Consider the following 25,840-nt stretch of genomic DNA (forward strand, 5'->3'; position numbering starts at 1 on the left):
TTCGTACATACTCAAGCTGGTGGCTGCGTATGCAAGTCTAGCAATCTTCGCACGGGTGGTTATGTGCATCATATCGCATCGACCCATCACCACGGCGCACTACGGTTGATGTTGCAGATACTCTTGGATAAGCCTTACGGCTGATAGACGTTGCTCTAGATGCAAGATACGGAACACGGACTGAAGGCAACTGGCGCGACTCGAGGAAAACCCACTCGCTCTATGTCAAGAACGAAGACTGGTATCAAGCAGCACGGGTCATTCAAGGCATAGTCGCTGTGCTGGCCATACCGATGAGCTCTGCCGTATGCTCAAAGGCCGCAGTAGGATTCATGCAACGGAGGCAGAGCCGTGGCATGACTTTGCGTCAGACAATGGTGCTCGCCGATAAGCGTTGGGCTGTGCCGGAGCTGTATTGGCAACTGGTAACTGGCAGCTTCCGAAGATACGGTTCTTCATTTCTGATGTTGGCTATAAGCCTCATCTTCCTAGGTAGGTCTGGCAAATAAGCCAAGCCAATCGCGCTGACAAAGTTAGGTGGTGTGATCACGCCTTTGCAATCAGTCTTCCTGACCTCGAAGACCATCAAGACGCCGACGCATCCTGGACAAGTCTACCGACTGACTGACTTGACTGATCTGACTCCCTTAGGCTTCGGAGATAGTAACCTCGTCCCTGTACTCGCACGGTCAGCAATTACTTCAGCATACAACACCGATCCGCAAAGTCGCCTCTGGACGGGGGAGTGTGTAAGCTGTAAGTCAGCTGTGAACAGAAACGCAACGTCCTTTGGCAGCCAGTACGGCAACGAGTACGACAGCGATCGACCAGAGGCTTGCGAGGCTGGCGGCATCACCTTGGGGAATATGTCTTCCTTGCCAGACCCTTTCTTCGCCCAACTTCCTTCCGCATACAACACTGGGCTCATCGAGCAGTTCTTACCAAGGATCAACTCCACAGTCACCAATGAGAGAATCAGTGAAGATGAGTTCCCCTCGAATTGCGACACTCTGCCCGGAGCGTTCTACATGAGCTACGGCGATCGAACGGATCTCTATCACTGGAGTATCGTGGCTTGCATGCCTGCAGACCAGACATTCTCTCCGTGGAAACCTGTTCGAGACCGACAGGACTTCCCAGAGACGCTGTACCTGAACATCTCCGTGGATTACCTTCAGGTTGCGTATCAAGCGACTGGATTCTTCCAGATCACCATGAACACCAGTGCTGGATTCTTCGAACTGCCAAACTACATGAACGGCGGTATCCCCGGACCACTGCTCGACCACGACCCTGGTCCTCTGTGCGGTCCAGCCTGCGTTGCGCAGGGTGACATCGTGCCGGCCGAAGAGCCAGATTCACGTCTCGACTCTCGCGATATTGGTATGTCTTATCGACTACGTCGGTCTGAAACGTTGACATGCTAACGCATTCAAAGCTAAACGCCAAGTCCCTGCAAACGGCACCATCATCACAAGCAACTCCAGCCTCGCACTAGAAGACGTAGAGAACCGCGGCCCTCTCCTTACCATCGCCATCGCGCTCTTCGGCGAAGGCTCATTCATCTCCGACCGCGTGAAGAAACCCGACTCCTGCATCCGCGACGTGGCATTCGACGCTCCCAACTATGGCACCTGCATTGGCCAGGTCCCACTACAAGGTCTCATGCGCACCACCTACAATAAAGACCTGGAGAACACTGGCCTGGGAGTCTGCGTACACAACGGTCTACGGGGAATGGCCTCGCTGCAGGAACAGCTGGCTCCGTATATCCATGCTTTCTACTACGATGAGGACGACGGAGCAAAGGCCGGGCGCATCAGTAATGCTTTCAATGCGGCGGCGTTTCTGGCGAACGAGGCGTGGATGACGTCCCCGACTGTTGATGCGACGTTGGATGTGTACTATGATGAAGGCGCGGATACGTTGGTGCCGGTTATATCGACTGCGGGTATCGTTACGATCTCCTTACTGCTAGCCGCGGACCTTGTGGCTTTGATCCTGCTGTCGGTCTAGGTATGGCGGACGCCTCGATGGACGGATCAGCTGGATGCGTTTGCGATGATGCGGATTGGGGCTGCGATTGCGGAGTCTGTGCCGTTTCGTGTGGCGCATGATGCTGATAGGATTGCTGTTTTTGATGATACGCCGGGTTGGGTGGGGGATTCTTCGGTAGATGATGAGGCTTTGGGGACGGTTGCGCTTGGTGGGGCGGGTCTGCTGCATGCGAGGAGGAGGTATGAGGCTTTCGCGATTAGAGCAAAGGTTTCCGCGGCAGGCTCGAGGGCACATTTGGCAGATTTTCAGCGAAGACATCGATGGGTTTCGTGGAAACTAGACAGGTTGATGTCTTTCTGCCTAGAGCATTCAGATACTACAGACATCACTGATCATCGGCCATCCGTTGATACAGCTCCACTGCCTTCGTGCTAGCCTCGCCTTCCAACGCCCCTCCTCAGTCCAGCTCAATGACCTCTGGAGACCCTTGACGCTTCTGCTGACGCCCACGCTGCTCGCGCTGTTCCTTCTCGATCTTCTTCTTGACCTGTGAGGAGAGTGTTAGCACAGATGCAGTGCCATTGGAGCAGTATCACTCCCCTCCTGCGACTCGATAACGCGACGCTTCAATGCCTCAGGTGATGGGGTACGAGGGACGATGTGCATTGTCTTGAGGGCTGGTAGCGAGCGGGAGTGGAAGTGGAAGGTACCCAATGTACGGCCATCGTCCCAGTCCGAGCGGAGCACGACCATTTCCTCGTTCTGGACTTCCTTTTTGGCGGAAATGCGAGCAGCTTGGGAGGATTGATATCTGGCTAGCGAGCACGAAGTTAGCGCGTCGGCTGGAAGAGCACGGGCCTCGAGGCGCCCACAAGTGACGTGACCAAGTCGGTCGGTGAATGCAAATTATCATCCCGTGTTCTCGAAGACCACTCACCATGGCTGCCAGCAGCCTAGTATAAGACATTGCATATAGTCGATTGCAAGGAGAGCGTGTAGAGGGAGAAGCACGTTAGTAGAGCCCAGCTCCCTGGAAGCACCTGACTGCAGAATCGAGGCACGATCCTGCTGCTCAGTCTTTCGATAACGTCTTCAGTGACAGAGGACATGACTGTTGTTGCTTATTTGGAAAAGTGAACTGCTCGGCGAACAGCGCAAGGGGTCCGTTGTGCTCTTGTGTCAAACACAAACGGAGAAAGCCTTTGTGCCCACGTTGTTTGATATGGCCTTCACAGACACAGCGACGAACCTGCACGCTGTCCCAGCAACGAGAACACTAGCCGTGTTTCTCATCAGACTCGGATTGATTGTTATCGTCCCCTTTGAGTATTCCCAGAATAAAGGAAGAGTTGCCTCATGCCTTCCTGTTCCAACCCGGGACCTGGTGCTTCAAGACAATCAGGGGCTGACGAGGCATAGTGACTGTTCAATCTTTTGTGTTGATGGTGGCTGTACGCTTTGGAGCCCTGAGCGTTACGATAGCCCCCCCCCACTATCGGTCAGCTGCACGTCATGAGGTGAGGCGATGGGAAATGCATTGGCTTATGACTACGAAACCCGCCCTCGTGGTTCTGACCAGTTGCCGATGTAGAACCCAACGAAAACGCCACAGGCAATCAAACGTGAGAACCAGCTAGGCTAAGACTTGATCACGAGGCTCGACTGTAGGAGATTTCCTGGATTTGCCATTTACGAAGAGCTGACACCAGTTCGAAGCCGTTTCTGCTGATTCATGCTCTTCCGAGAGCTGGGGTCGAGCCGGATCACGTGAGCGGGAGAAGACCAGCGCTGCAGAGCAACCAGTCACAATGAGGATGGCATTGCGATATAGCACGCGGGGAAGCGTGATGAAGAGTCGTGAAGTCCGCGTCGAGACGAGACGTAATGAGGACGGGAGGTGATGTCGAGATGGTTGCTTTTCCCGCGGAGGTGCCCACTCCGAGGCATCCCCCATCCCGAACCTGGTCATGCAGCATTGACACAAATTACAATGCATTGATATGGCGACATGGCTGGTAGGTCTGTCACGTCTTTCCTTCGCTCCTCCTCATCTCCTTCGTCATGCCGGCACTCCTCGAAGGCGGCAGCACGGCGACCCTCTCCAACGCCTTCTCTTCGACCTCGTCCACGACTGCCGTTGTCGTTCCTGGATCGCCCGCGCTCGAGATCTCCTACCAGCAACTCGGTGCCGACGTGCTTTCCTTCCAGCAGAAGCTCGCCAAGCTTGGAATCACCGCAGGATCGGCCGTCTCGATCGCCCTCCCAAACAGCTACCCCTTCATCGTCGCCTTCCTTGCAGCGTCATGGCAGCGAGGTCTTGCAGCACCATTGAACCCGGCCTACACGCAGAGCGAGTTCGAGTTCTACATCGATGATCTCTCGTCCGCACTGGTGTTGGCCCCACCAGGGCAAGCAGATGGCCCGGCAGTAACAGCGGCGAAACGATACCATGCCGCCGTGGCAGAATGCTACCTCGACCCGAGGACGAATGAGGTGGTCCTTGACATCAAAGACACGGGCAAGCTGTCTGGCCAAGGGAACAAGCCGGTGGCACGCGCACAACCAGACGATACAGCATTGGTTCTCCATACATCCGGCACGACTGGCAGGCCAAAGGCAGTGCCGCTGTCCCATCGCAACCTCACGAGGACGATGCTCAACATCAGAAATACCTACAACCTCACCTCCAAAGACCGCACAATGCTTGTCATGCCCCTCTTCCACGTCCACGGCCTTCTCGCAGCTTTCCTCGCACCTCTGGCATCTGGCGGCAGCGTAATTGTGCCAGGCGCCTTCTCAGCATCGACATTCTGGCCTCAATTCGTCAAGCACAAGGCCAACTGGTACACCGCCGTCCCCACAATCCATCAGATCCTCCTCAAGAACCCACAGCACTGGCCCAAGCCACTGCCTCACATACGCTTCATCCGTAGCTGCAGTAGTCCTCTCTCGCCGAAAGTCTTCCACGATCTGGAAGCAGCCTTCAAAGCACCCGTCCTCGAAGCATATGCCATGACCGAAGCCGCACATCAAATGACCTCAAACCCATTCCCGCCAGCTAAGAGAAAGCCAGGAAGTGTAGGTCTGGGCCAAGGTGTAGAGGTCAAGATTCTAGATCACGAGGGCAATGAAGTCGCGCAAGGGAAAGAGGGGGAGATCAGTATTCGCGGCGAGAATGTCACGAAGGGATACATCAATAACGACAAAGCCAACGCCGAAGCGTTCACATCTGGCGGCTTCTTCAGAACCGGTGACCAAGGCAAGAAGGATGAAGACGGATACATCATAATCACAGGTCGAATCAAGGAGCTCATCAACAAGGGAGGCGAGAAGATCAGTCCCATCGAACTCGACAACGTCCTCGCCCAGCACCCGGCAGTAGGAGAAGCAGTCTCCTTCGCCATACCGGATGAGATGTTAGGGCAGGAAGTCGCTGTAGCAGTCGTGCCGAAGGATGGACAGAAGGTCACGGAAGAGGAATTGAAGGCGTATATGCGTGAGAAGGTTGCCAAGTTCAAGGTGCCGAAGAGGGTCTTCTTCACGAAGATTATGCCCAAGACTGCGACGGGGAAGATTCAGAGGAGGATGGTGGCTGAGGAGATGTTGAAGCAGGAGGGTGCGGCGACGAAGGCGAAGTTGTAGATGATCGTGTAACATGTAACATGTAACATATGATCTGTATGGAATGTTCGAGGAAGCTGCGGCTTCGGCTGCTTGTGCAACACGCTATCCTGGAAACGAGTTACACTGTCTGTCGAGGTTGCAGACAGCTTGTCAGCTCAACCACTTCTCGCCTGGCTTTCGAAGCATCTAATCATCATCGAACAACACGACACAATGGCCACGATCATCATCGGCTTGTATTACCCTCGGCCGCGAAACCACATACGGCTGCTGAACATCCTGCCTGACCGCGACGGGACAATCGAGTGCATCCTGGAAGCAGTCGATCTCAAACGCCGACCACTGTACAATGCACTCTACCACACATGCGACAATCCTCCGCCAGACCTCATCTTCTCAATCAAAGAAGCAGGCACCTCGTCCTCACTCCTCAGCCGCATCTTAAGCCTTTTCCGCCGCCATCCGTCCCACAAGATCGCACCACCCTCGACGCAAAAACCATCGATTTTCATAAACGGCATCCGCAGAGCTGTAAGCCCGAGTCTATACACCCTGCTCCTGCGCCTGAGCGAGCCGGACCTTTTGACGGATATCCCCATCTGGGTGGATGAGGTGTGTGTTAATCAAGGTGATGTGGTGGAGAGGGCTGAGCAGGTTGCTATGGTGGCCTGGAATGCGCGCTCTGCGGGTGGTGGGGTGGATGTGGATGTTATGGTGGTGAGGCCTGGGGGGTAGGGGGTGGTTTTGCGGGGGGAGGGGTGTCGGATGGGGTCAGAGGGGTCAGCATTGAGAATGACGAGGATATCGAGCAGAGACTCGCTGCATCTCTTCAGGAGACCGGAACTTTGGAGCCGGCGGTATTGACCGCGAATATCATAGCACATCGGTTCCTCTTGGAAGAGGAGATGGGCCGAAGTAGACCGTGTACGAGATTGAGATAACGGAGCATTATCAGGACTTCACGAGCGCCCGTCGCTCGCGCAGGTGTGCGTCGACAGAGAGAAGATGAACGGACTTCCCGACCTGATCTGAGTTCGCAGCGTAGGATCTGGGTCGCGCATCGATACATTCCATTGACACCAACGAGGAGAGTCATCGAGGAGGCATCCTGAACGATGGGATCTCAGATTCTTGAGCGCACGGTGACGTGAAGGCACGTCGCTCTAGGTGTCCAGCTGAGCGCTGAACTGCAGACTACGCTCCCAAGTACGGCTCATCGCGTCGTGACAGCCGCTGACTGAATGCGATCGCTTTACGCCTATGCACATTCCGATCTCGAGCACGACATAGCTGGCATGACCTACCGCAGCAGAAGGCAGGTTGACGCAGGAAACTGAGACCCGTGGAGCCACTGCTATCATCAGTCAGGCTGATCTAAAATGGACATTCGGAACCGCGATACGCGCACGGCAGCCCTTGGCCTCCAGAGTGGACGAGCACGGGAGGGTTTGGGCGTGTCCTGCAAAAGGTCTCCCCCATCGCTCGATCAATGCGGATCCCGTTGTCTCAATGATGATGCTCCAATAGCCTGGGTCCTGTTAAGGCGTTATGGGTGCTTTGGTTCTCTCAGGGCAGCTTCTCTCGCTTCGTCGTCACTATCGGCATAGAGTTCATCTGATGGCCTGACGGTATTTATTCATCCTAGCCAAGGTCTCAACAGCACGCAATGCTCTCTCGACAGCCCCGAATGCCTCGGTCTCATCCCCTCTTGCAAATTAGTGAGAACACTGCGTCAGGAAGCTCAACCGGTCATTCGAAGATGTTTACCAGACTTTTCGAGATTGTGCAAGGCATGCAGGGCGCTGCGCTGTCAGACTACACCGCCGATCACTCCGCCAGGAAACCGGCTCGTCGCCTGCGTCCAGCATTACGGAGATCCAGCATGACGATCTGATCCTACCAGCAGTCTGGAAACAGAAACTACCATACCAGCTCCGGCGAAGGATCGCCCAGAAGTTGTTAGCAGGTCTGCACGTCGTGTGTTGTAGCAATGCTGAGAAACATCGTTGACACCATTGGCGCAATGGGGTTACAGTATCTGACCAGGTGTGGAGTCGGAGAGCGTTGTACCAGTGTTGAGTGGACGAGCGTCTGAACGTGCAGCATGGACTCATATATAGCCTCGAGCACGACATCTTGAGCACGACATAGGGTGAGTGAACTCTATTTCAAGCTTAGGCATGAGCTTGGCGGCTAGTGCGAAGTTTACGGCAACAGCATCACAACAATATGGTCCCTTTCCTGGCAAGGCAAGCATTGCGGCGAGAGGTTTGAGAACCGCAAAGGAATATTGAAGAGACAATACGAACCATGGTGTCGTCGATGTTGGTGGAGTTGTGGTGAAATGTCAGCGGGAAAATATCGTGCTGTTCAGCATTCACCTACCAAGTTGGCCTACGTTGTTCAACGCTGCAGAGCACATTGACGCCTGCTACACCTCAGCCCAAATCCATAATCTGGCGGTAAACACGGCCAAGACGGCGATGCAGCGATTCCATCATTGCAACGAAGACAACGCAATCGCTCCAAACATCCCACGAAGTGGACTCCGACCATAGCATCTGGACGCCACACACATTTTCACCGACGATCTTTTGCCTGAAGTGCTCTTGTGCGAACGAACGCGTTCATACTACTCTATGATCGCCACTGGAAATCGCATATGCACTACCACCGTGTGGACCCTTCTCAGCGACAAGGCTTGCTGGAAACATCTGTGGCAGGCTCGTGTCTGTAATGACAGCGTTCTCATTCGATGGACGCTGTCGATCTTCCCTTACAGAGTACATTTCTGTGTGATTTGATCTTGAAGATGCCATCTACGCTTACCTTTCTGGACAAAGTAATGGTAGACCTGAGCGTTGGTACTCCGCGCAAGGAGATATATATACCACGCCGGAGCAGTCCAGGACCACATTCGATCATCACCTTCGACTCAACCTCATACCATCTACCATAATGAAGACTACTCTCCTCCTCAGCAGTGCGCTCGGCGCATCAGCATTTCCATTCCTCAACAACCCAGAGGCTATGAGTGCAGCCCTTGCCACCACTGATATTGGCAATGTGCTTCGCGACATCCAACACAGCCCAGAGAAGCGTAGTCTCATGACCCGTCAAGACTACCTTGGCATCTCCAAAGGAGAGAGCAACTGCGGTACCAGAGTATGCCCGACCTTCGATGAGAAGGGTATGTTGAGCCACCACAACACGACAAGACCACTACTCACACGCCTCGCAGATCAGCTTGTGTCCGTAAGCGGCGAGAACGTGTGGAAGGCACCAGGCACCGGTGATATTCGAGGCCCATGCCCCGGACTCAACGCGGCTGCGAACCAGTATGTAACTGTTCGGCTTCCTCTCGTTACATGTACTGACTCTTCATAGTGGCTATCTTCCACGCGATGGCATAGCCTCCATTGAAGAGACCGTATCAGGACTCGGTGCAGCCTACAACCTCGGTCCGGTGATATCTGCAGTTCTGGCCGCCTACGCCATTGCCACCACTGGCAACTTGGTTCAAGGCGTCTGGTCGATCGGAGGCCCACTCCCTACAGATCTGCTCACAGGTTCGTAAACATTCTTTAGAAGTGATGGGAATAGATGACTGACACATCGTCACAGGAGACCTACTCGGCACGGGCCAAGGCCTCAGCTACTCCCACAACATCTACGAAGGCGACTCTTCCATCGGTCGCGGCGACGCCTACATCAACAACGGCGACGCCCACTCCCTCAACATCACCCGCTTCGAGCAGGTCTACAACATCGCCGTAGACGATGGCTCCGACCGTTACACCATCGACAAGTTCCGCGCCAAGTTCGAGGAGGCGCAAGATGAGTCGATTGCAAACAACCCATACTACTTCACCGGCGCTTTCTCCACCGTCGTCGTCGTGCCAGCTGCGTACAACTTCGTCATCAACCTCATGAGCAACCATAGCAAGGAGGTACCAGGCGGTTACCTCGATGGCTACAATTTCAAGTCGTTCTTCGGTGTCACCGGGGAACCAGGGAACTTCGTATGGCAGAAAGGTCAAGAGCGCATCCCTGAGGCCTGGTACCGCCGCCCATCTTACGCCCCATACGATGCTTCTGACGTCATTGGTGATGTCGCCATCGGATACCTCGCATACCCAAACACCCTCAAGTTCGGCGGCAACACCGGTACCGTCAACTCATTCACTGGTCTCAACGTTGCCAACTTGTCCGGGGGCGTCTTCAGCGCCGAGACGCTGTTCAACGATAACAACTTTGCTTGCTTCAGCTTCCAGCTGTTGCAGAACGTCATCCCGGACTTCTTGAACAAGCCCCTCAATGCCTTGGGCCCGATCACGAGTGCGCTGAACAAGGCTCTTGCGCCACTCACTGGTGGTCTCAGCTGCCCTCAGCTCGGAAGCTTGGATGTTGGTGTTTTTGACCAGTTCCCTGGATACAAGTACCAGCCAAATGGACCAGCGACGAACTACAAGGCTTAGATAAGGGGCGTGGACGGCAGGTGAAAGGGCAGGAAGATTGATGATGGATCTCGTAACTACTTCTGAGCACCGAGCCCGAATGTGTACCTCGGTCAATACATAATTGCGCCATTGACAGACTGAATGCCACGACTGTTTGATGTTTCTAGCACTCTTCTCCTCATGACAGAAACTCGACTCTGAACTTTCTGTGTCCGTCCACTGTACTTTGAGTCCCGCGTAGTACAACATCAGCTCCGCACCCTGCGCGCAAAGTCTGTCTGAGTCGTCTTATCGGCCAATCATGGCTTGTGGTCGAGTGTATCGAGAGGCTGAAGTAGAAGCCACCCAGGTTGCGCCGATTGTCTTCGCCGATGGCTTTGAGCCAGCCCAATAGATGCCGCTTGTTCAGGATGCTGCACATGTCCCACCAGATGCAGATCTTCGTTTGATAGTAGTATGGCAGCAACTCCTCGCGTAGCGCGCGGGAGACTTTGGTGATCGGTGGCTGATAGACGCGAAGGCCTTGACGAGCGCTGTGTCTCGTCTGCTGATGAGAGACTGTACAGTGCTCCACCGCTTCGTTGTCGATGACTGGTGAAGCGTCAATGGCGAGCTTTCCGACGTGCGACCATATCTCCGCTGGGAGGTCGAGTAGTCCACGCGACTGCATGAGGTTAGCGAATATCACCTGCAAAGCCTTCACGAGCGCGCCTCACAGTGTTGGAAGTAGCCATCGCTGGGCTTGATGCCTGCACTACCACGCGCCAAGGTAGCACGAGGATGCAAATGTTGGTGTTGATGTTTTGCGTTGCTGGTGAAGTGGTGTGGTGGTGAGCTTGCACTGAAGATGAGAGAGAGAGAGAGTATTCATGCGGAAGCAGCCGCACCGTCTGCAAGGATGTCGTGTGCACATGGACACTTGAGCAGCTATCATAAGCGAGAAGCTGCGTACTCGAGCAGAAACCCCCACGACTCGACTCGTCCAGCCACCTCAAAGAAACTTGACCATGTACTGAACGGTACTGTGCTCCACCTTCACCTCCACCAGCTCAGCCTCAATCTGCCATTGCTCGCCCATGGCCTCGAGTAGTCTCTCCTTCAGAACCTCCATATGCGTGGATGCATAAGGCCCTCGGGTGATGAACCTGCGACACACGCCTCGGACGTTCCGTCGATTGTCCTTGCCTATCGCCCACAGCCAAGCAACCAGGAGGCGATAGTCCGGAGTCGGGCGAAGAACGACCCAAGGGATGCCAAGTGCCTCGAGCTGGATGTTGATCTTGGATCTGTAGTAGAATGGAAGGAGCTCATCACGCAAGGCGCGACAAGTGCGGGTGATGGGAGGCTGTTCTGTTGACTTGATCACTGCACTCCTCGCTCGTATGGTGCGACAGTCTTGTATGTCTCGCAGAACCCATGTGCTGAGAGTCGGAGCTTCATCAACTGCGAATCTACCGATGTGCGACCATATTTCTGGCGGCAGGTCGAGTAGACTGCGAGACTGCAGCTCTGGTCAGTCGCAACTAGATGCACCATGTCCAAACAATGCATACCTGTGAGGCAATAAGTTCTGCCATGATTGCCGCCGTCCGTAATCGAGAGTGTTGTATGGATGTTGGGTGAGGACGAAGGTCGATGCCGGAAACGAAATGCCGGATCTGAATTCATCCAGCACGGGCACATGCACCAACCTTCTTGCTTGGCTCCACCACATTCACCAATCACAGCCGACTCTTCATCGCCTGCATCCTCCTCCCAGTGGCATACGGGTGCGCCTCTCCTCTGCTGACGAGATGGTCCAGATCAAGCGTGCTCACCAAGCCGGAATGACATTGCGATAGATCCGTGATGCCCACCAACGCCATCGCAGTCGCCAGCTCAGTCTTGATGATGTCAATCAAGTGCTCAACTCCTTCTTCACCATAGTTGGCAGCGAACAGGAATGGTCTCCCCAGCCCGACAGCGGTCGCACCAAGACACAAGCACTTCAATACATCTGACCCTCGGCGAATGCCACTGTCGACAAGCACTTCCAGCTGAGCAAAGACCTCCGGACAGTTCGCCTGGCATTCCAACAGAGTCATGATCGCAGGCGGACTCGTGTCGAGATTTCTCCCGCCATGATTCGACAAGAGAACGCCATCGAGTTTATGGTCTGCACACATCTTCGCATCTTGCCAGCTCTGCACGCCCTTCGCCACAATCTTGCCATCCCAGTGCTTCCTCAACCACGCGAACTCATCCCACGTGAAGTCGGGAGCGATGTATCCACCCATCAATCTTCCGATCCCACCACCTCTGCGATCGTTGCTGCCCTTCTGGCCGGACATCGGTGTGCTCAGATTCTCGTCCATCTTGACTCTTTCATCGGCTTCTCGCTTTCCTGGCATGGGTGCGTCGACGGTCACGAGGATCGCGTCGATTCCGAGACTTCGGACGTGCCGGAGAAGAGCTTCGCTCTTGCTGCGGTCTTTGTTGACGTAGAGCTGGAAGAAGAACGCGTGGCCTCCGCGAGGCATGGACTGTACGATCTCCTCGACTGGGAACGAGGCGTTGGTCGATATGCCTTGTGGTATCCGCTCTTTCACGCAGCCGCGAGAGATGGCCTTCTCGCCTTCTGGATGGATCAGCTTGACCATCGCTGCCGGAGCCACAAAGATCGGTGCCCCAGCATCATGCCCCAGGATAGTCGTTGATGTGTCCACATTCTTCACGTCTCGAAGGAGCCTTGGTCTGAACCATATTCTGCCAAAGTAGTCTCTGTTTCTGTCCCGTGTCAAGCAGTTCGTGTCTGCTGAGGAATAGAAAGCCCAAGTCTTCTTGTTTGTGGTCTTCTCGGCAATCTTCTCAAAGTCGTCGGCGTTGATCACTGCCGATAGGGATGGCTTCTCGTTCAATTGCAGCTCAGGTGTGATGCTCGGCGGAGGCTTCTGCCATTCTTCGGTAATGGTTCGCTTGTCGACTTGGCCTATCAACTTGGAGGTATCGAGGTTCGTAGGTAGGAGGGAGGGCGTATGGATTGAGAGGTAGGACGTCGTTGCATCGCGGCCGGCATGCTTCCAGATGACTGTAATGTGCTTAACATATGTTAGGGGCAATGGGTAGGCAATGCAAGGCTTACTTTCTGGTGCACCCGGATGCTCGGGAGCAAAGTCTGTCATGTCCCACACATTGCCTTCCACTACGATCCAACAATCTTCTGGTGTGTTATGTTTGGAAATCTCCTCGACTGAGAGGAGTCTTTGGTCACTCATCGTGGCTTACTGCGGCAAGAGTCGCGTAGAGAGGAGACAGGAAAGTAAGACCTACGAGACAGTGGGATAGCTCACAGTGATACTATCGATAGCAGACTGCATGGCCGCGTTGCCGCTCGCCTTGAAGATATAGGCAGCGTGGGCAGGTCGGCATTTGGACAATGCAAGAGGTGCGGTAATCAACATCGGAAGGCATTGCACCGAGGTGCGGAAGCTGCTTCCGCCGTGAGTGCGAAGATCGGACATGGTCTTGTCAACATCAGTCGGGACTCGGCAGCAGACTGCAGATCAGGCGTCACAGTCGTACTCGTCTTTACCACACTTCCTCACGTCGAACGATTACGATAATGCACACGAATACGATGATTCAAATCGCTATCAGCATACCCTCAGGAGCTGGACAGAGGTGAAAGCCGGAAACGCACGCTGTGTCGCTGTCCAGCCAAAGAGTCTAGAGAGAACATAACCGAGTGCCGCCTTGTACAACAAGCATGCGAAAGTCAATACGTGATGACCACGTTGGTCTCATAGTATGCCGACCGCTCAAGGTGCACTGCCGCGGAAAGAGCACGACATGACGTTTCCGGGTAGCATTCGAACAAAGATCGAAGAGGACCAGCAAAGGACGCCGTCCGTGGGTTGGACGAGACTCCGTTCGTTTGCTCTCCCGTCGTTTCGAATCCGAAGCCTTGAGCCTGCTGTTGGAGCAGTCAGTCAAGTGGGTAAACAAGACCTTTACAAGGACTGTTACCTTCGTGCAGCAGGAAGTCGACTCCGTTACCCTGGAGTTGAGGCAAGCCAGGAGCCCAAGCACAGCACATGCTCCTAGCCTGCAGAGCGATTGGTCTAGCGCAGCTCTCTCGTCGTAGCAGCTCTTCGACGGAAAGGTTTCGCAGCACCAATGTACAATGCCAGAGTTGCCAGTAAGTGGTTGATGTGCGTTAACCAAGAACTGCCTGACCGGAGGCACATAATTTGACTGGAAACTCCCATGCATAAGATGACAAACACCTCGAAATTGGGATTATATGTCGGTTCGGGACTGGCGTGGACGCAGTAGCAACATGCTGCAAACAAGTAGATGCTGCTGAATCGTTCCGGAAGTGATGAGTCCTGGACGTACTCGAAGATTTGACTGGCTATGGCGCATGCCAGCAAGATATATGTCGCTGTCCGGGGTGATGTGGTCGAGGTCGAAGTGTTGTCTGCCATTGAGCTGGATGCCAGAGAAGAGTCTTGACCGGGCCGCACGCTTCTAGGAAGTCTCCTGTATCCCTGCGAGCGAGCAAGGTGCTCGCGTTCAAACAGTTCAACGATGGCCGCAATGTGGTGGCAGGGTGGACATGGGAGAGCGTGAGAAGAGCAGCCGGCTGTCATGCGCCTTCGGTGCCCTTTGAGGGGCAGTTGAGGTTGTCAGCAAGCATCAAACTAAGAGACACCAGCTCTTGGTGAACCACGTCTGCGCAATGCTGATGGTGATCGCACAGTATATGTACAGTCGGATTGTTGGTTGCTATGCTTGCGCGCCGACTTTGCCGGGACAAGCAAGCAGAAGCTTCCAACGGGTGTGAGCTTACTTAGCTTAGCACAATAGGGTCATCACATCTTCATATGTTGCGTGATCATGCAGCAGCATACAGATCACAGACTTGTCGTACTGACGCTTTGACCAGATCTTTGCAGCTTTCAACATTGTATCGAGGAACACGCGTCTCAGGACGGCGGAGACGATAGAGGGCAGTACTCAAAGGCTGCTTGGATCTACCATTTCACTGGCTTTTCTCTCGACAGGCCACTGCCTCAAGACGACTCACCGCGGCATATGGACCGGGCATGTCACTCTTGCAGCACAATGGGAGAGTCTGGAGGGCTGTTACTGCGGGTATAAGGGCGCTTTCGGCCAATGCAGTCATGGAGGGTCTGCAGATGCTCACACTTGATGGAGAAAGCGCTCAACTTGGATATTGGCGATATGTATGGAGCATGAGTGCACAAACGTAGCCAGGAAGGGTGCACAGTGCATGAGTTCCTCGATTGTGCCCACCTGGCCTTCGTTTGATCTGGACATGCAATAATGAACATTACCACTCATCGAATGTACAGATCGCTCGAGTTGGAGCAGGGCTACCTGTTCATCAATTGACGAGCCTGTGACAAGGCTCAATATCAAAATGATTGCATCGTGCCCATCGTGACTGTATTTCATTGCACCGTGCACGTCAATCTGGCACAGCACAGACCATGATTTCGCCCCACTTCTCTCCACCGATCTCCAGGTTCCTTCTTCGCAACTTCGCTAGCTTTTATCCCATGAACTGCCGGGTCCCCTGACAGGTATGGTCGAAACTCTGGGGTCGCATTATAACATCATCAACCGAGTACCGGCGTCATTCCGAACACTGTCCTCCAGGTCTGTTGTCAAGACGGAGTCTCAAAGTCCTGGCTGTCAGGGAGCCTTATCTCAATGATCTTCCCACCAGTCCTGCTCATCTGGATATGTGTCACGAAATCGTTCATCATTGAAATCATCGCCTCCAGGCTCCATGACTCCGGCGCGCTGCAACCATTCTCGGTATTTTTGATCTTGGTGGTCGAGTTATCGAAGCACGTCTGCGACCCTCTCGCTGCACTCCCGATAGCACAGCATCTGGTCGCACAAGTCCTCGACTGAGCAAAATGCTGTTCCAATGGTCGAGGCTGGAAGCAGGCACCATTCGACTCGTGCGGTTTCTGCCATACAGCACACCAAGCAATCTCTACCTGGCTCTGGAACATCGCTTCGGGTACTGGGAAGAGGCTGTGCAGTATAAAGCATTGTCGTACGTACATGGCGACCACACGAACAGGAAGTCGGTCACGTTGGCCGGCAGATCTTTCATGATCACGGCGAATCTGTACGCTGCCTTGGCTGCTGTTTATGCCCGTGGTGAGGGCGATTGCTGGCTCTGGGTCGATCAGCTATGCATGAATCATCAGAACATTGCAGAGAAGAATAGCCAGGTTGCGCAGATGGGGTCCATCTATGCTTCAGCTGACAAGGTCTTGGCCTGGCTCAGACCACAGGACTCTATGTTGCGTGAATTAGCTACAGGCGAAGCGGAGCAGAACACTGGCCGGTCCAAGTGCCCAGGCCACGATACAGCCGCCGTATTACGTGACATTGCCAGGCATCCGTACTGGCATCGAGCTTGGACCAGAGTCGAAGCTCTACGAGCGCAATCCTTGGAAATCATGTACGGTGATTGTTTCATTAAGCATGAGCAGCTCCAATCCCTGCATGGTAGTATGCAGGTAGCTGACCAGGAAGTTCTGAGAGCAGCACTGCAGCGCTTCTTGCCGAAACCTGAACCAGGTCCTGCAGACGACAATGTACACCCTGCAACAATTCTGAGCGAAGTTATGCTAGAGTACAGCAAGTGCATATCTTCGAATGTACTGGACCGGATCTTTGCATTACTTAATGACCCAAGGCTGGACACGCTACCTTTGAAGCACCGACCACAGCCGAACTATGGACTCACTGCTCCTGGACTTGCTTCTGCTCTTGCCCTCTGGCACGATGATCTGCGTAATGTACCAGCTACGAGTCCTACAAGCGGAATGAATCCCACCCTTTACGACTTCCATGGTTGTTTGACTGCGGTATTAGACTTGCCCTAAGGGCAGGCACCTCTGTGCAAGGATTCTGGAGTAGAATGGGTGCCGGCTCTAACTCTGCGGGCCCACTCGTGCAGACTTGGTACGAGCGGAGCTGTGCACATCTTGGGCCCCCGGTCTCATGCGCCAACCACTCTATCTCGACGGAAGCGCGCCCTTCTACGCTACTTGAGCTTTTCCACCTGCTTCAATACTCTCCTGAAGCGTTCTCATGAAGCGTAGAGTCTCCTCCTTGCCAAACGTTTGTCCTATCTCCTTGGAATCAAGTTCCGCCATTATTTCTCCGAATCTTCTCTCGAGCTTGGCGACGCTTTCCTGATATGGTCCTTTCCTTGCGAAGTGCTCGGATACGCGCGCGTCGAAATCGAAAGTGTTAGGAGACTCGTTCTTCCCGATGTTGATATCGATTCGTGAAGCAATGGACCCAGTTAGGCAGATGCGCACACGATGTAACATGCTCCACCACTCGTCCGGCATGCTCCTCAGAAACGTTTCAGTCTCGCCACCCAGCTCAACTCCTGCCAGAGCAATGGCACTCGCTGGAGCCACGGTACGCTCCATTCGAGGGCTGGTTTGGGCACGGAACAAGAACCTTTTGGCGGAGAAAAAGAGCGGCAGTACTTCCTGGCGGATGAGGCTGCAGACCTGAGTGATAGGTGGTGGAACTGGTGTACCAAGGCAGCGGCATCCGAAGGAGTCGTAGTGATGTTCGGAGACACGCAATCGTAGCACCGGCAGAAGGTTGAGTATCTTGCTGAAGGTAATACTCTTATCTGCCTGCTCGAGGAGCGCAATGAGGGCGGATCGGTTGATCGACTCTGGCTTCTTGGGAATCTGTGAGGTATCGAGTTTGCGATTCGTAGCGAACCTCTTGATTCGATGAGTCGAAAAGCCGAGTGTTTGACGCTCGATCAAGACCAGTAGCCTCTTGGTATCGCTGCTGGGCAAGGTGTAAAGGCCATCTTTTGCGAGACGTCGCTTATGGTCTTCTCGACTGCCAGTTGGATGGCTAAGCTTCCAATAGTCGTTGGCAGGGGCCGGGTATGTCTTAATGTTGGATTCGCGATATTGCACCATCGTAGCTACACAGTGCGCTGGGTATGAGTTAGGACGTTGTCGCTTCGTCCCGAAATGTCGTTGGGGGGGGGGGGGGGATGCGACCGACAGAATGTTGTGGTCTATTTTGCAGTTGATGGGAGTGCGTGGTGCGTGCATTGGCGAAAGACCAGACGCCACCCGGAAGGATCATGTAGCTGCGCGCACAGGCGCCGATCACATGCTTCGCTTGACTTTCCGCAATTGAGCTAGGCACGGGGAAGGCATTCACTTCTCCCCGCGAGTGAATAAACAGGCAAGTGACACACCGACGCTCAGTCTCCATGGAGATTTAGAACTACTTGTTCATCTTCATTGGTTCATTCGTTGTGTCGTGTGTCAAGTGGTGTCAGACTTTCCTTCTCTGCTGCTTCGAGACAGAGCACCATCTCTGCACTGCACTTCCACTCCTACATTCTCGACATCGCCCAATCTCTACAACACCCGCAAGCCGACAACGCCGAGACCGCGATGTCTAGCGACAAGGACAACCAGACTATGGGGCCGAAGCAGTGCTACTTCTGGAACCTGCCGGCCGAGCTACGCCTCAACATCTACGAAGCAGTCCTCGGAGACTTCAACATCGGCGTCGAAGACGAGGAAAAGTGCGTCACACCACCAATTATGCAAGTGTGCCGAAAGATCTACCACGAAGCGAAGCAAAAGTACAGCGAGAGACTCTCCCATTTACGAAGTGCAGCAACAGAGGGCTACCGCCAAGCGCAAGAAGAGTTCCATGAAGCAGTCAAAAAGCATCTAACGCTGCTGAACAAAGAATCGCATGATCGTATGGAGAATTCAGAAGTGGTATATGATGCCAAACTCGACTTGGAGGTGGAAGTGTGTGACAGAGTGGCGTTAGAGATGCGGAAGATGGCGAGAGCTGCTGGGGTAGATCTGGACGAGAAGTACCACCGCATCGCTGATGGAAGTGAGCTCACCTCGCTTGGGCGCTGAAGTGGCGGACGCAATCGGGAGTGAAGGTGTTCAAACGCATCTTTGGGTTGCGAAGAGAATGGCCGAGCGAAGAGCCAGGTCATCGCGGCAGCCCGACAGCAGCTCAATAGCAGCTTAAATACTACCTCGAAGACCTATCGCTTCAGCACCAGATCCTCATGCCCCCTCACGGCAACCTCCTGCACTCTCTTCCGATACGCAGGTCCCGAACCACTATACCTCGCCACAATCATCCTCTGCCTCCCCTCCACATTCGGACTCACACCAGTCATCCAGCTCGGCACCTCATTCGACAACAACCCCTTAGAACAATCATGAACATGCTCCGTCCACTTCCCCACTTCCTCTTCCTTCGCCTCAAGATACGTAATCCCATGGTCTTGACAATGCTTGAGGAACGTGGAGACCCAGTCGACCGCGAACTCGAGGCTGCGAGGGACGTTGCCGAAAGCTTGGTGAGGGATTCCCACGCCGCAGAGATTCGGGAAGCCGTGCAGGAATAGACCGAGATAGGTGCGGATGCCGTCCTTCCAGAGCTCGGTGGGAGTGATGCCGTTTACGCCGCGGAGGTCGATGCCGTTTGTGAGGGCTCCGGTCAGGGCGTCGAAGCCAGTGGCGTAGATTAGGACGTCAAGCTTGATTTCTTCGCCACTTGCAAGCGTAACGCCTTTCTCAGTGATGCGCTCGATTGGACTGTCGGCCTTGTAATCTACCAGCCGAACATTCGGCTTGTTGAAGGTCTCGAAGTAGCCTGACTCCAACGGGACCCTTCTCGTTCCAAAGAGGTGGCACTTTGGAATCAGCTTCTCGGCAGTAGCCGGATCATCGACTCTGCCCCGAATCTTGTCCGCTATGAACTCACTATACGCCTGTGCCGCTTCTCGATTAGTGCCAATGTCACTGAAGCCACCAAGCCATTTAGCAAAACCTCGCTGCATGTACTTCTCCTCCCAGTGAGCGATGCGCTCTGCCTCTGGCACATCCATCGTCTTCCGAGGATCCGCGGAATGTAAGAATCCAGCATAAGATTCGTTGCACTGCTTCAAGATTGCCGCGTAGTTCTTCTTGATCTCAGCCATCTCCTCGGGGTTTATCTTGTCGTTCCGGAGAGGTGCCGACCAGTTCGCTCGGCGCTGAAAGACGGTCAAGTGTTTGAGGTTAGTCTTTGCGATCTCTGGGATGAACTGAATGGCGGTAGCACCTGTGCCGATTACGCCGACCCGTTTGCCATCCAGGTTCCAGTCTTTTGGCCATTGAGCAGGATGCCACGCTTCCCCTTGGAATGTTTCGACGCCGGGTATGTTGGGCAGGGAGGGTTGACTCAAGATGCCCATCGCTGTGATCAAAAATCTTGCCGAGTATTGCTTGCCATTCGCATCAGTCAAAAGCCAACAGCGGTCGTTAGCCTGCCAATGCGCTGATGTAACTCTTGTGTTGAACTGCATATCTTTGCGCAGATCAAACTTGTCTGTGAGGTACTGCAGATATCTCAAGGTCTCTGTTTGCGGTGCAAAATGCTCCGTCCACGACCACTCCTGAAGGACTTCTTCGGAGAAGCCAAAGCCATAGCTGTAGCTTTCCGAGTCGAATCTACCTGTTGGATGTCAACGATGGCAAGCAAGCAGGACAACACAGTTCTTCACGAACATCCAGGGTATGTGTTCCTAATACCTGTCAGCGGTGGCATCTGCTGATCTATGGCAACAAATCCACCTACCAAAACCAGGTTCCTCCTTCACCTGCACCAGCCTCGAGCACTTTCACACGCAGTCCATGCCCTCTCGCGCGATATAGCGAGTAGATACCAGCCAGGCCAGCTCCGATGATAACTACATCATACTCTGGCGAGGGCTCTCTGATGCTGCCCATATTCTCGACGTGAGTACTTAATCGTGACGTTGAATCTTCTGCTTGTAGAATGAATGACTGATCAGTGACGGCGAGAATAATGTCCGCTACGGATGCAAAAGTCCTTCACCTGGGAGTCAGCACAGCTCGAGCTTCTGCGTGCTTACAAGTCACGACGTGCGCTGCAGACCCCTCCTAGCTCCTTTCGGTAGTCGGTTTGTCCTCGAGGTTTACCACAGACGGGAAAGCGCATGCCGTTGGTGGGATAGCAGGTCTCCGAACCCCTGCAAAAGGCGTCTTGGCAACGATGATCAGGGTGTTTCTGGGCTCTAGCACATGCTGCCATCCTTAGTTCCGCCACCTAAATCGACGCCATCAACCAGCTTTGGAGGAGTGTCTGTATTTCCTACCAATGAAAGACTTGCCGGTGCCTTCCCGAGCGGTTAGCTGGGGTATTGTGAGACATCTCTCCGCTGTCGGCGTGTTTAGTGACACCAGGGTGTCAATATGGAATACTGGGCACGAGTCTGGAGTTTGAATGCAAAAGGCTGCAGCAGATGACATCCCGTCGATGGTCTGCTCACCTCACTGGGAAAATATTGTTGCAATCTTGCCGAGCCAGTCTTACTCGCCGCCAGGCACATCCACAGACTCGCCTTTCTTCATCTTGGATAGCTTGATTGGTAACATGATTGCCACAATCGCTGTGATGGAGCTCAACTTCAGTACCTGTGTATAGGCATCGCGAACTAGACCGTGTAAGCAGGGCACTCATCCTACACTCAGCTCTGCTAAATTTGCCTTGCGACTGATAAGGATCCGGCATGGACACAACACTCCTTACACTCCTTACACTCCCCCTCGCAATCTCAATCCACCTCTGCGCCTCAGGCCCAACGACTTCCTTGTCAAGATACACGTTGAGCATATTCTGAAACACCAAGCTGGAGACAGAAACTCCAACAACGATCCCGAGATTACGCCACAGCGACAGAGTGGTTGTTATCATGTCCTGCTGCTCTTGCGGAGAGGTCGCAAATGCTGCCATCATGCTGCTGAGGTATATAAAGCCCTGACTGAGAGGTGTAGGTGTAATGAGGGCAACCTGTGCGGCTTCGTTCAGTCTGCGGTCCATGAAGAAGACTGCGATGCTTCCAGCGAGGTAGACTACTGCACCGACGACCAGCATGGGCTTGAGTCGTCGTGTGTAAGTTATGATGTAGCCAGTTGCGACTCCTGCGATGGCACCGCTGATCGATGGTGCTGTCAAGCGGAGGCCAGATGCTGAGGGTATGTGAAGCTCGACTGCCTTGGACCAGAGCGGTGCATTGAAGAGCACGGTGTTGCTCGCTATACCAGCGAGGAAGTTGGCGTATGTCAGGTTTGCGTATGGATGCGTCACGAGCAGATGCAGGGGCATGATCGGCTGCTTGGCTCTCTTCTCCACGAACAGACACATCCCGGCTAGTACCACGGCCAGGACAATGAATGTGATGATGAGTGGATGTTTCCATGGCAGCTCGTTTCCACCCATGTTGAAGAATAGGAAGAAGCAGGCGACAGCCAGGACTAGCAGCACCAGACCGAGACTGTCGAAGTTTTTTATAGCAGCCCACGCTGGGTTGTCGCCTTTCTTGTTTGTAGCTTGAGCGGCAAGCATTAGCCCGAGGCCGTCCGGCACTGTGAAGAAGACCGCGATCATGCACAGAGCGCTGACGGGCACTTGGAAGCCAAAGGTCCATCTCCAGCCACTGTTGGTTGTCAGCACGCGACTGGGGCTGTCGACAGTCTGACTTACATGCTATCCGAGACCACTCCGCCAAATGCAGCTCCACAAGCAGCTCCAATGCCAAAGGCCACATTGATGTGACTGATATAGGTACCCCGATACTCGACCTTGACCAGATCGTTCACCACGACCAATGCCATACTCATGGTGCCTCCAGCTCCGATACCACATACTGCTTTTGCGGCGATGAAAGAGCCAATGCTCTGTGACAAAGCACAGCACAAGTTCGTTAGGGCGAAAATTGACAGCACGACCACACACACCGACTTCCTGCCAACCATATCTGACCGACGTCGCCAGAGTGGTTGGAACCTAGTGTTCGTGATCATGAAAGCGGTTGTGAGCCAGGACGCTTCGTTCGAGGCGTTGGAGTAGGAGGTGATGACCGGATGTACCGAAGCCATCAGGGTGATGTCGAAGCAGGCCACGAAGTATGCTGGGCTTCCATGAGCTCACTATGATGCGCCGCGATGATTCAAGTTCAACATACCCAGCAAGATTGCGATGAATACAAACCAAAATCGCACTGGCCCGACTCTGATATACTTCGATTTCGGATCATTCTCAGGCGGCCCTTCTCCTCCATGCTGGCTGGCGTCGGTGCTCTCGATGGTATCAACGAACACACCATCACGCCTTTTGATGTCCTCAGGCTCGGCTAGAGCAGGATCCGAGCCCAGTCTTGAGCGCTGACGGCCGAGGTCGACGCCGCATCCGTCTTCTAGAGCAGATGTGGTATTGCCGCGGTCCCGCGGGCTTCGAGCTGCGCGAGACGTTCGATTGCGGAGCTACCTACAGTGTCCCCCCAACTGGTCCATGGATTTTGCATGAGGCTGCTGGAGATCATTGTGACAGTGTCGGGTGCTCAACGGGATGCAATGGAAGCATGACGAGCACCGCGAAGCTCTCAAAGAAGAGGCAGGAGGTATAGTCCCAGCTGGAAAGTCTCGGCAAGCGCAAGGGAAGGAGAAGGAGTCGATGGGGTACGCGTCGAAGTTGTCAACATGCACATCCGCAGTCACGGCACGCGTTGTTCGCAGCACCAGCCTTGGTCACGATCTTGCCCGATCGATCGCCCTTGCCCCCTCGTTCTTCCCTTCCTTGTTCGCGGCACGGCATGAAGCACATAAGATGACATGTTGTCAGAACATCAGCACATACGGGATGACCGCGTGAAGGCACGCTCGGTCGGCACAGAATGCCAGCGGCACCAGCGGCCGCCTCATTAGGACCCATTCGCGTCCGCTCGGCTTTGTGCTTGCCGCCGAAGCAATTCCGATCTCATCGAGCTCGGCTGAACAGTCGTTGAGGCATCGTAATGGAACGCTTCCATTGTGTGGTATGCAGACCCAGCATGTCAGCAGAGATCTGACGAGGACAGTGTGGGTCTCTACATCTGCCTGGGAGCCATATAAGATGGACTCGTCTGCTGGACTCCTGAGATGCCAGCAACCCACCCGATGCAACGACTATGGCTGATAACACCATCACGCTCGCCGAGTACCTTTTCGTTCGCCTCTCGCAACCTGGCTGTCGTGCTCTTCATGGACTCCCGGGAGACTTCAATCTGACATTGCTCGACTATGTGGAAAGCAGCGGACTGAAGTGGGTTGGCAACGCCAACGAGCTCAATGCTGGCTATGCTACCGATGCGTACGCTCGTATACACGGCATTGGGGCAATGTGTACAACATTTGGGCTCGGAGAGCTCTCTGCTGTCAATGCTATCGCTGGCTCGTATGCTGAGAGAGTGCCTGTGGTGCATATCGTGGGCACGCCTGGTCGCCCCAGTCAACGCAACGGCATGTTGCTTCATCACACGGTATGCACGAACGATGAGCTACACTGACTGTGGACACACACTGACCTCCATAGCTTGGGAGTGGCGACTATCGCGTATTCGCAAGGATCCATTGAGAGATCACCATTGCTCAAGCCGACCTCATCGACCCGACCACTGCTCCCTTTGAGATTGACAGGGTGCTGCGGACATGCTACATCGACTCCCAGCCCGTCTGCATTCAGCTACCGACAGACATGGTAGCAGAAAGTATTGGCGCCGAGCCGCTCAAAACACCAATCGATGTCTCGCCCCATCCCAGCAACACCGAAGCAGAGAAGCTAGCACTACAGATCGTCCTCGACAAACTCTACGCAGCTAAGCGACCCGCCTTCTTGATTGACGGAGCATTGGAGAGCAGCGACCTCATCATCACAATCGGCACTATCCAGTCAGATCTCAACACTACAGGATTCACCTACCAGATCTCAAAGCTGAACACCATCGACATCGAGTACGATTGTGTCCAAGTTGGCTATGCGAAGTTCGACAAAGTCTACTTCAAGTCTTTCGTGCCTCCGATGGAACAGCAACTTGACCCAGCCCGGTTGGCACAAACGGCATATTCGATACCGAAGATCTCTCTGCACACACCCGTCGATACAGAAAGTCAGCTCATCACACATGCCTACCTATGGCCTCGTGTTTCCAAGTTCCTGAAACTAGGCGACTTCGTGATCTGTGATGCAGGCACCTCGTTCGTGAGTGTATGGGACGCAGTTCTTCCTCGAAATGTTCAAGTCATCAATCAGATCCTCTGGTCAAGCATTGGCTACGGTGTTGGTGCAGCACAAGGAGCAAGTCTGGCAGCAAGAGAACTCGGCAAGGGCCAACGAATCATCGTCTTCGAAGGCGATGGCTCGTTTCAGCTGACAGCTCAAGAGCTGTCGACGATCATTCATCACGATCTCGATGTGACCATGTTCGTCATTGAGAACGATGGGTATGAAATTGAGAGATGGCTCCATGGATGGGAGGCAAGCTACAATGACATACCGCAATGGCAGTATTCGAAGCTGCCGGAGGTACTGACGACGCCAGACTCCCCACACAAGGTCAGGACGTGGAGGATCAAGACCCGATCGGAGCTGGAGGCACTCCTGAACGACTCTACATTCGCCGAGGGCAAAGGCTTGCAACTCGTGGAGATGCACATGCCACGTGGTGATGCGCCAAAGACGTTGCGAGACTTTGCAGCACGGAGGCAGTGAGCGTGAGTGATGTGCCGCTATTGTCGGGTTCCTACATTCCAAACTTTACTGGCATGCGACGACAGGAATGCACAGCCGCCAAGTCGTCTCCACGCCCACGTGCTTCA

The 25,840-nt window shown here is 54.1% G+C and overlaps 14 protein-coding genes across 14 annotated transcripts; 7 read left to right on the forward strand and 7 right to left on the reverse strand.

Annotated features, from left to right (window-relative positions):
• Window positions 1–293: 293 nt before the first annotated feature.
• On the forward strand, window positions 294–2,338 carry CLAFUR5_14028 (uncharacterized protein; the record flags this gene model as incomplete). Its single annotated transcript, XM_047913176.1, has 4 exons — window positions 294–492; window positions 538–1,383; window positions 1,439–1,989; window positions 2,300–2,338. 4 exons carry the CDS (start codon window positions 294–296, stop codon window positions 2,336–2,338), a joined length of 1,635 nt encoding a protein of 544 aa, XP_047768722.1.
• Window positions 2,339–4,059: 1,721 nt separating this feature from the next.
• Window positions 4,060–5,640, forward strand: CLAFUR5_14029 (Oxalate--CoA ligase; the record flags this gene model as incomplete). The annotated part of the gene is made up of 1 exon (XM_047913177.1): window positions 4,060–5,640. One exon carries the CDS (start codon window positions 4,060–4,062, stop codon window positions 5,638–5,640), a length of 1,581 nt encoding a protein of 526 aa, XP_047768721.1.
• A 195-nt stretch (window positions 5,641–5,835) lies between these two features.
• Window positions 5,836–6,357, forward strand: CLAFUR5_14030 (uncharacterized protein; the record flags this gene model as incomplete). The annotated part of the gene is made up of 1 exon (XM_047913178.1): window positions 5,836–6,357. The coding sequence occupies one exon, from the start codon at window positions 5,836–5,838 to the stop codon at window positions 6,355–6,357; it is 522 nt and encodes a 173-aa protein (XP_047769095.1).
• A 2,223-nt stretch (window positions 6,358–8,580) lies between these two features.
• On the forward strand, window positions 8,581–10,100 carry CLAFUR5_14031 (Dothistromin biosynthesis peroxidase dotB; the record flags this gene model as incomplete). Its single annotated transcript, XM_047913179.1, has 3 exons — window positions 8,581–8,960; window positions 9,010–9,191; window positions 9,247–10,100. The coding sequence occupies 3 exons, from the start codon at window positions 8,581–8,583 to the stop codon at window positions 10,098–10,100; spliced, it is 1,416 nt and encodes a 471-aa protein (XP_047769096.1).
• Window positions 10,101–10,260: 160 nt separating this feature from the next.
• Window positions 10,261–10,816, reverse strand: CLAFUR5_14032 (uncharacterized protein; the record flags this gene model as incomplete). The annotated part of the gene is made up of 2 exons (XM_047913180.1): window positions 10,261–10,746; window positions 10,799–10,816. The coding sequence occupies 2 exons, from the start codon at window positions 10,814–10,816 to the stop codon at window positions 10,261–10,263; spliced, it is 504 nt and encodes a 167-aa protein (XP_047769093.1).
• A 257-nt stretch (window positions 10,817–11,073) lies between these two features.
• On the reverse strand, window positions 11,074–11,659 carry CLAFUR5_14033 (uncharacterized protein; the record flags this gene model as incomplete). Its single annotated transcript, XM_047913181.1, has 2 exons — window positions 11,074–11,583; window positions 11,636–11,659. 2 exons carry the CDS (start codon window positions 11,657–11,659, stop codon window positions 11,074–11,076), a joined length of 534 nt encoding a protein of 177 aa, XP_047769094.1.
• Window positions 11,660–11,803: 144 nt separating this feature from the next.
• Window positions 11,804–13,336, reverse strand: CLAFUR5_14034 (Cytochrome b2, mitochondrial; the record flags this gene model as incomplete). The annotated part of the gene is made up of 2 exons (XM_047913182.1): window positions 11,804–13,149; window positions 13,204–13,336. The coding sequence occupies 2 exons, from the start codon at window positions 13,334–13,336 to the stop codon at window positions 11,804–11,806; spliced, it is 1,479 nt and encodes a 492-aa protein (XP_047769099.1).
• An 846-nt stretch (window positions 13,337–14,182) lies between these two features.
• CLAFUR5_14035 (uncharacterized protein) lies at window positions 14,183–14,548 on the reverse strand (the record flags this gene model as incomplete). The annotated part of the gene is made up of 1 exon (XM_047913183.1): window positions 14,183–14,548. One exon carries the CDS (start codon window positions 14,546–14,548, stop codon window positions 14,183–14,185), a length of 366 nt encoding a protein of 121 aa, XP_047769100.1.
• Window positions 14,549–16,012: 1,464 nt separating this feature from the next.
• CLAFUR5_14036 (uncharacterized protein) lies at window positions 16,013–16,996 on the forward strand (the record flags this gene model as incomplete). The annotated part of the gene is made up of 1 exon (XM_047913184.1): window positions 16,013–16,996. One exon carries the CDS (start codon window positions 16,013–16,015, stop codon window positions 16,994–16,996), a length of 984 nt encoding a protein of 327 aa, XP_047769097.1.
• Window positions 16,997–17,152: 156 nt separating this feature from the next.
• CLAFUR5_14037 (uncharacterized protein) lies at window positions 17,153–18,070 on the reverse strand (the record flags this gene model as incomplete). The annotated part of the gene is made up of 1 exon (XM_047913185.1): window positions 17,153–18,070. One exon carries the CDS (start codon window positions 18,068–18,070, stop codon window positions 17,153–17,155), a length of 918 nt encoding a protein of 305 aa, XP_047769098.1.
• A 489-nt stretch (window positions 18,071–18,559) lies between these two features.
• Window positions 18,560–19,045, forward strand: CLAFUR5_14038 (uncharacterized protein; the record flags this gene model as incomplete). Its single annotated transcript, XM_047913186.1, has 1 exon — window positions 18,560–19,045. One exon carries the CDS (start codon window positions 18,560–18,562, stop codon window positions 19,043–19,045), a length of 486 nt encoding a protein of 161 aa, XP_047769102.1.
• Window positions 19,046–19,179: 134 nt separating this feature from the next.
• On the reverse strand, window positions 19,180–20,914 carry CLAFUR5_14039 (2-oxo-Delta(3)-4,5,5-trimethylcyclopentenylacetyl-CoA monooxygenase; the record flags this gene model as incomplete). The annotated part of the gene is made up of 3 exons (XM_047913187.1): window positions 19,180–20,639; window positions 20,693–20,709; window positions 20,763–20,914. 3 exons carry the CDS (start codon window positions 20,912–20,914, stop codon window positions 19,180–19,182), a joined length of 1,629 nt encoding a protein of 542 aa, XP_047769103.1.
• Window positions 20,915–21,517: 603 nt separating this feature from the next.
• CLAFUR5_14040 (Vacuolar basic amino acid transporter 2) lies at window positions 21,518–23,086 on the reverse strand (the record flags this gene model as incomplete). Its single annotated transcript, XM_047913188.1, has 3 exons — window positions 21,518–21,642; window positions 21,674–22,644; window positions 22,692–23,086. 3 exons carry the CDS (start codon window positions 23,084–23,086, stop codon window positions 21,518–21,520), a joined length of 1,491 nt encoding a protein of 496 aa, XP_047769119.1.
• Window positions 23,087–24,153: 1,067 nt separating this feature from the next.
• Window positions 24,154–25,733, forward strand: CLAFUR5_14041 (Pyruvate decarboxylase; the record flags this gene model as incomplete). The annotated part of the gene is made up of 2 exons (XM_047913189.1): window positions 24,154–24,504; window positions 24,603–25,733. The coding sequence occupies 2 exons, from the start codon at window positions 24,154–24,156 to the stop codon at window positions 25,731–25,733; spliced, it is 1,482 nt and encodes a 493-aa protein (XP_047768701.1).
• Between the last annotated feature and the right edge of the window lie 107 nt (window positions 25,734–25,840).

Source organism: Fulvia fulva, chromosome 12 (genome assembly GCF_020509005.1).
Source record: "Fulvia fulva chromosome 12, complete sequence".
NCBI lineage: Eukaryota > Fungi > Ascomycota > Dothideomycetes > Mycosphaerellales > Mycosphaerellaceae > Fulvia > Fulvia fulva.